The sequence below is a fragment of the Drosophila mauritiana genome, chromosome 3L (genome assembly GCF_004382145.1).
Source record: "Drosophila mauritiana strain mau12 chromosome 3L, ASM438214v1, whole genome shotgun sequence".
In the NCBI taxonomy this organism is placed as follows: domain Eukaryota; kingdom Metazoa; phylum Arthropoda; class Insecta; order Diptera; family Drosophilidae; genus Drosophila; species Drosophila mauritiana.
Genome location: NC_046669.1, coordinates 5352415 through 5360749, shown reverse-complemented (window position 1 = coordinate 5360749; position 8335 = coordinate 5352415). Strand labels below are relative to the sequence as shown.

The following is an 8335-nucleotide window of genomic DNA, read 5'->3' as shown; positions in this document are numbered from 1 at the left end:
GAACTTTTCAAGAGTAAATACTATTCCATAATCTATCGTGTCAAAACCAATTATGTATAATTAGTTGTATAAGCTAGTTTTAAGTATATGTATTTAAGTTATCTAAAGTTCTACAAATTTTTCGATGGTGCATCTGTGCACGTTTTACTTGAGCCTCATTTTTCGCTTGCAATCAAACAACATATGCTGCGCACTTGCTCACGCGACGAACAAGGACCAACTGTGACTATGACGGAGGATATGGACACGCACACACGGATGGGGACACGCACACACACACACTGTCAGTTAGAAGGACACATGGTCACACGGACGTGGCCGCATTGGCTGTTGATAATTGAATAATTAACATTGTTTAAAATGGCTCAACAAGCGGATGGAAAGAGAGTGAAAGAGCAGGTGGACCCGCCGTCTCCCTTTTGGCCAGACATCCGGCGCCCAGGTCATCAGGTCAAATGCAACCACAATGTCAGCCATGCCCCCCAAACCGCACCCACCCCCTGGTCCACATTTTAAACCATATATATATATATATATATATGGATGTGCTCGCTGGAAAAGTGCAGGGTTTGTTGGACACACAAATAGATATAGTATAATTGGGCTACAAGGGATATATATCGTGTGTACTTCATATTAATATAATTGACTTGCGGTGGGAAAATCTTTTCGATACATGTCTGCCGTTTATTGATTAAAATCCAACTTTTTAGTCGCATTGAAATTGAAAACTTGTCAATGTGCTTTTTACCCTTGAAGTGAACGGTTCGATTTTTGGATAAGCCATAAAAAACAACATTGAAGTCATGCACGAGGCAAATTCAAGTAAAAGTGTGTAAAGTTTAAGATAAATACTCATATATTAGATATCTATTCAGCATACTTCATTAATTAAAACTAAGAGAGACAATTAACATCTTTGAACTTGGTTTACATGAACGTATTGTGATATAACAATTGCAGCAAATGAAACATATGTTTAACAAACTGCTCGTAGATTGTTGCATACTTTTGGAAACCTTTGCGAAAGTGAAAAACTCATCTTATCCTTGTAATTCTGTTAATTCCGAGCTGCACTTAAAAGGTCCTTGAACTGATTGGCTTTATACTTATTCCGTAATCCACCCAATAGCTGCTCGCAAGGCCTTTTCGTCCACCAGCTCCTCGCGTCGCAGTAGCAATGGGTGTGCCAGTGGCCACGACGTCGAGGAGGAGGAGGAGGAGGAGCAGCTCTTCCAGGAGGCGTCGTCCAGCACAAGAACAAACAGCGTCGATGGGAGTGGCACCCCCTTCGCCGCCGCTGTCAGTGCGACACCGGTTACGGATTTCTATAGCAATGCCACCGTACTCATTACGGGCGGTACGGGCTTCGTGGGCAAAGTGTTAACAGAGAAATTGCTTCGCTCGTTTGGATTGCGTAAAATTTACATGCTGATACGCAGCAAGGACAACATGAGCGTGCAGGAGCGTTTGAAGGGCTTTTTCAATGAATCGGTAAGTGTCAGGACAGGATGCGGGAGCCTGCTGACAGGCGGCGACCCATTCCATGCCGTTGGCCACGACAATATCGGATAAAATCCCAACCCACTGCCTCCGAACAGATATTCAATAGGATGCGCGAGGAGTCACCGCAATTGTTGGCGAAGGTGCATCCGATACGCGCTGATTACAGTGCCATCGACCTGGACATTGATTCCGCCGACCGAGCAATGCTCTCGTCTGAGGTCCAGGTGAGTAACTTTTGTTGATGCGCTCCACCGGCCCCCCCTCCTCCATCGCCAGTTTCAATCCACCGCAACCACTCCTCTGTTGGCAATTCAATCAATGGACTTTTTGTGTGAGAAACTTTTCATGGGTCTTTGTTGTGTTTGCCTATCTGGATGGCTCCCCCGATTCCTGTCTGTTACTATCTATTTACACTTAGAGAAAGGAGAACTAACCTTGCAAGAAATATGACAAAATGATACTTATATCTTAGATGGCATTCCACAGATTAGGGGGCACTACGAAGATACCAATCTTGTTAGCTGGCATATTCAGCATAGAACATTTCTTTCAGTGTTCGAACTATCGCAACGTGCCCCTCGACAACCCTAGTTGCCGCATTACGTATACGTAAAACGCTGCATGCCAAAGGCAGGCTCAATGTTTACGACAACGCCAGCCAGGCAGTCAGTTTATTTCCTTCGTTTCTCGCCCCTTATTTTTTCTGCTCTGTTTTGCTGATCACAAGAGGCACACGATGTGTGCATATGTATATGTATATATTTTCTACTTTTGAACAAAAATTGAAAAACCCACCGCCACGTAAAACTGTGAAAATGTGTGCTGCTGCTTCGCCTGCTGGTGGTTATAAAACACAATATATAAATAAATGAAAATTCCTGTGCATGCTTCAAGTGCCTGGCATGCGCGAGCCATTGTCCTGCCATCCGGGCGCATCCGCATCCGCATCTGCATCCTCGTCCGCATCCGTTGGTCGTTTTTATTTTCCTCAACTTCCCGTACTGTTTGCAAAAACATTTTGCATACAAGTCACTCAGGCCTGGTCGGTCTGCTTAGAGTCCGCTTGCACTGTTTTGAGCTGAAATTGCTTTGTTGTCGATGTTCAATGCACGCGTGGCACTGCAGGATTCCCGCCTCAGCGTCCTGTTTCCAGGACCGCTTCCATCTGCCACCGCTCATTCTGCTGCATTCTGTGTGCTGACTTACAGGATAACATGGAGTGCAGAGCAGCCCCAATTCCCCACCAGATCGCAGCTTGAGCGATTAACAGTGATGGAAGGGGTACAATAGAGACTTATTTGCCAAACTGAAAATATTATTTCATACCAACTCGAATAATACTGTATGCCACGAATTAATACTAATTTGTTAGCTGTGAAATAATTTTCAACACATATTTTGCCTAGTAATAGTTACAAGACTTGTAACAATCTTTAAGATACTAGATATTTGCCAACTCTGACTGATGCTGCTTTGTATGCGAATCTCATGTGCATTTTGCATGAGCATTTCTGTGCTACTGGGCTCTTCCCTTTTTGTTCTTTTCATTTTTAATATGCATTACAATTCTTCTGGTCTGGTTTAACTTCGCCTGTAGATTGTCTTTAATGTTGTGGCTTCAGTGAAATTCAATGAGAAACTGAGCGACGCCATTGACATTAATGTCCTGGGAACGAAGAAGATCCTCGACTTGGCCATGGAAATGAAGCACTTGAAGGTAAGTTGATTGCAAACTATTCTTTTAAAGGTACTTACCACTCAACAAAAATAACATTATGTGAAAATCCATTATAATCATGCCTTGTTTAAACAATGATTCATGAAAACCCGCCAATATTCCATTCTGAACCAACCAATGTATCAGCAATCAATACACTGCCATTCAATACCGATTCCATGCATATAATTTAAAAGCCTATTAAAAGCTTCCACCGACTTTATATTCCACCCACCCATCATGACTGGCATTGGTTGCACTTCCATTAGTGGAAATAAACAATGGTTAAATAAAGGTTCAATATTCGCATATCGCGCTTTTAAGTAACCAAAATACATAATTCCCGTTGCCGAATAAATGCAAAAATATTTGAGTATGAATTGTTACATTTACGTGCTGTGTTTTCCCCGCTTTTCTCCCCAAATTTTCCCTTTTCCCAACTATTTGGGTGTTTCATATTTTACGGCGTTGGCGGGCAAACAATTTCGAACACAATTCAATCAACATTCAACATGCGTGTTTCCCTTCCGATTGCGATGGTCCCCCATTTGGATTCTTCCTCGTGGAAAAAACCACAGTCCTTCGTGCACATTTCAACACTCTACTGCAACTGCAATCGAAAATTCATCAAGGAACAAGTGTACGAGAACGAAATTGGCTACGAAAAAATCATGCAGGTTGGTAATGCTAGCATAAAGTTTAATATCTTTCAAACGGAATCTTAACACTTAGCAAACTAAAATCACTTAAATAATAATCTACCTTTTCATTAAAGACAACCTTAAGCTGGGTAGAATTTTCACCACCACTTCTTACTCCTGCAGATCTACCGCACATTTGACGACGAAACTCTGGAGAAGATGCGGCACTGCCTGATTGGCCAGATGCCCAACACCTACACGATGACCAAGAAGTGTGCCGAGAATCTGGTGAATCATCGGGCATTCCACATGCCGGCGGGTATTTTTCGACCGCCCATAGGTGAGTCGGATGGGCGGAGGGAATATTTATTGCGGTTGCAGACTTGACTTAACAAACTAATTGTCAGATAATTAGCACAAATACCCAAGGGCAGCCATTGTGTAAGCAAAAACAAACAAGAAACATTTCCAGCTCCTTCCATTTGAGGGAGAGATCCCCGGAGGATCTCTGTGGCAACAAAAGGAATATTTAAAATTTTGTGAAAAATGGCCAACAGAGTTGTCTTCGTTTGGTAGCCAGTGAATTTGGGGGGAGGGTTCTTAGGGTTTACCAGATAAATGCATGTGGAAAAAGTTTATATATTTCGTTTTTTTTTTTTTTCTTTGTGATTTTGTTTGCTTCTTTGTTTCGTGCTGCACAAAACGCAACGTAACGTAACGAACGAAACGTAACAAAAAGTCAGAGGATGGCTGACTTGGTTTACCAACGTCTCAGTGCTGGAGGAATGGGAATCCTGGCTGCCGAAGCTCTCGAGGAACAGAGCACAAACAAATTTTCATTTATTTTAACACAAAAATGCCAAAGCATCGTCCTCATGCAGTTGCATCCTAAGCTGCCTGTGCAAACGAGAATGGCAATGGAAAAAGGACCATTTTCGGATGATTTGGTAGATAGCGAAATACTCTAACCTAAAATAGTGGCTTTCATACAAAAATTATTACTTAAATCAGCGAGATATTTATTTGGTTTCCTAACCTGCTAAATAACGCAATTAAACTCATTGTTAGGGTTCCTAACCTCTTTTAAAAATTAAATATGTGAAATATTTAATAAGTACATTTATGTGCGATATCAATTTATGTTTATTATTTAACAAATATTTGCTTAAACATATTTTAAATATTTTAAAATGTCAAGTGACGATATATCCTTTGAACTCTGTTGCCCAAGAGTGTTGGTTGAAAAAATCAAGTCCAAAACTTGCAATTGGGAGTCAGGCATATCAGTTAGCAGAATGGCAAATGGAATGGGAAGTTCGGAATGAGTTGGCTTAGGTGGCATTGGTGGCTGGGATCCGAGCTGCTGGACCAGTCCCTACCATTATCGCTTTGACGTTGGCGAAAATCAACATGGATACTCCCGGCACAGTAAAAATCCTCCTCCTTCGGCGACTGCGATTCTCTGGCCGAGCGAACAAAGCAGCCATTAATTCTTATTTATTCGCAGTAATGTCAACGTACAAGGATCCATTTCCCGGCTGGACTGATAATTTGTACGGGCCATCAGGTTTATGCACTTGGTCCGCTCGGGGACTCGTCCGTTGCATTTACGGCAAGGCCAGCTGCAAGGCGAACATGGTGCCCGCCGATTATGTGGTGAATGCCATGATAGCAACCGCCTGGGATATCGCTCGAAGGTTAGTCCTCCAGCGCACAGCACACAACACACAGCACAGAAGCATCCTGCTGAAGCGGCGCAAAAGGATGTGTAAAAGTTGTAAAGAGTTACACCGCAAGCTGATAGCATTCGCTTGTTTGCAAACGACAGGAAGAAGGTGGAAATTTGCAAATACCACGGACGGAGAAATTAAGAAGGGCAAAGGTCGCGGGTGATAATGTCAAGGGACCGGAAAAAAAGATCACCTCTTTTTGCATTTAAACAAGGGTGTTCAATTTAATTTGGTGCATATTATTCAGTCTTTTCTTAATAAGATTTCAACCACACAATAAGGTTTATAAAGCAATTATATTTATATTTTAAAGGAGCGTATCAAATAGTTGAATCAATTTCTTTTTGACAAATAAGTTATCCTTTTTTTTTTGTGCCTGCAGGTTTAAGCTCCGCGAGAGTAAAGTGGATGGAAAATCGGAGTTGCCCGTGTACAACTACGTGTCCGATGCGAACAACATAACCTGGGGCCAATATATGCATCTGTCGCGCAAAGGATTTCACGAACCTTTCGACAAGGCGCTTTGGTGAGTTTATGCCACACACTGTGCATTCGGCAGCATTCTGCTATTTGGTATAAAAATAAATATTCTTTATTGAATTTTTGTTCTCGCTAAAAAAAAAAATCAACACGAACCGCTGCCGTATTGTATGCATGTCTAATCCAATGCTTAAATATTGCCGAATGTTTTTGTGAATGGAAAATTTATCTATGCTCTGCTAATACCTTGAAACAACGAAACCTGAACGAAATTCGGTATAAAAAACCGAAAAAACCTGGCTCAAACAACCTAAAAACCAACGTACACAAACTGGAAACATAAAACGAACTGGGGATTGCCAACTAAACCAAATCGAACCCAAATGCCACACGAAATCGCTGGAATCGCTATATCCACGACCTCTCACACATACACACGCACACACCCACTCACACGTTCATGTCCTGCGATCGACCGCATTATTGTCACAGGTGCTTCTCGTACGTTATAATACCATCGAAGCCTCTGCATTGTGCAATTGCATTTTTCTTGCACAATATCCCAGCTTATATTTTAGATTTAATTGCCATGGTCACCGGACAAAAGCGCATGTAAGTACACTCACACATCGATTCAGCTGCTCTCCGCACAAACACACCCACACATGCATGCTCGACCCTTTGCCACGCCCATCCTCGCCACCGCCCCCATTGAGAATACGCTTGCAAAGGTGGCAATGGTGTTGGTGTGTGGGTTTTCGGGGGGTTGGCTACATTGAATGGGTTTTAAATGGTACATGGAAAGGCAATTGAATGACCTGTTCAGGGTATCCATGGGGCACCTAGTTTTTAACATGGACTTTGCCACGGATAAATAATCCAGAGGATTTATTAGGGTAACATATGTTCTATACACAATTTATTTAATTTAGCTCTCTGCTCAGTAAGATAGAACTATATAATATTAATATGTTATATATTTGATTATATTGATGGACAATCAATAAATCTGATTTAATTACTTCACAAAACTGAAAAGAAAGAGCAATGGCAGTTCGTTGTTTCCATTCAGTCGACCCTCTTGGCAAGCTTCTTAGTTCCGAGCGTATACGTAATATTTAACAAATTGCAATTAGAGCGCATTAGCCTCAGCATTTTGCCATTTATTTATGTAGGTGGACCCCCGGCAGAGCCCACAGCCTCTACTCAAGCTCAACCCAATTAGCAAACATATTGACAACAATCTCTGCATCTAACTACCCCTCACACACTTCATGCATTTTGTGCACATAGAGATACCATCAGTTGAACATCCCTTCGATATCCTTTTACATCTAGCACGTACACGGTAGAAACGCAGCTTTATTATTTTATATAGATATTGCTCTGCATTGAACCCATGATTTCTTTCGGTGCAGCTATGCGAAGGCGTACGGGAAGATCTCTCGCATAATCGACATGATGGCTTGGTTCGGATTGAAGGAGTGGAAGTTCGCCCATCGCAACATTGACGAATTGAACGAGCTGCTGCCACGCGAGGAGCGTTCGGTGCTGCAGTTCAACATTGCGACGATTAATTGGAGCGAATATTTCCGCTCATACCTCAGCGGCATCAGGCGCTACTTCTTCAAGGATAGCGCTAACGATAATAAATTACAGCAGCGCAGAACTATTTATCGCAGGTGGGTCTGACTCACCAGGTTGGCTCAAGGACCAGTGCGAAAGGCGGTTGGAAGGGTCCTTTGGTCCGACGCTAAGTAGTTTTTAATTACACTTTGTTTACTCCGTTTTTTGCATGCTGCTCCCGGCGCTTCTGCGATGCATCTGTAACTGGACTCGCTCAGGATGCTCGTTTTGCACACGCTGCTGAAGACGACATTTGGTCTTTCATTAATTATGTGCATGCTCAGAGTTTATCTCAGGATTTTCAAAATTATGCCAAAGATTACGCTCTGAACGGGCATCGTTATAAATTGTAATCTTAATAAAAGTGTGCGATTCTTAAAGCGTACCTGACTCTTGTCTGGCATTACTCATACGCCGTGTGGCGCGGAACTTTTGACAACTTTTGTCCCCTGCTCGTTCGCCTCCTTTCCCGCTGACAGACGTCTTAGTTGGCCCCTCACGGTGCCTGGTAAGTAAAGTTACCTTTTCGGAACTTTACGCGAGCGGTTTTTTTCCATTGCTACATATATGCAGTAGGTAGAGGTATTACTTATACACATATACATATATATTTTGTTGTCACGCCGAGGTCCGTG

At 42.4% G+C, this 8335-nt stretch overlaps 1 protein-coding gene across 1 annotated transcript; it reads left to right on the top strand.

The window, feature by feature from the left end:
- Positions 1 to 752: 752 nt before the first annotated feature.
- On the top strand, positions 753 to 8041 carry LOC117140020 (fatty acyl-CoA reductase wat). Its single transcript, XM_033302751.1, has 11 exons — positions 753 to 831; positions 1133 to 1494; positions 1602 to 1730; positions 3104 to 3223; positions 3802 to 3900; positions 4048 to 4204; positions 5372 to 5561; positions 5977 to 6120; positions 6567 to 6686; positions 7493 to 7756; positions 7919 to 8041. The coding sequence occupies exons 1-11, from the start codon at positions 807 to 809 to the stop codon at positions 8028 to 8030; spliced, it is 1722 nt and encodes a 573-aa protein (XP_033158642.1). The 5' UTR covers positions 753 to 806; the 3' UTR covers positions 8031 to 8041.
- The last annotated feature ends 294 nt before the right edge of the window (positions 8042 to 8335 follow it).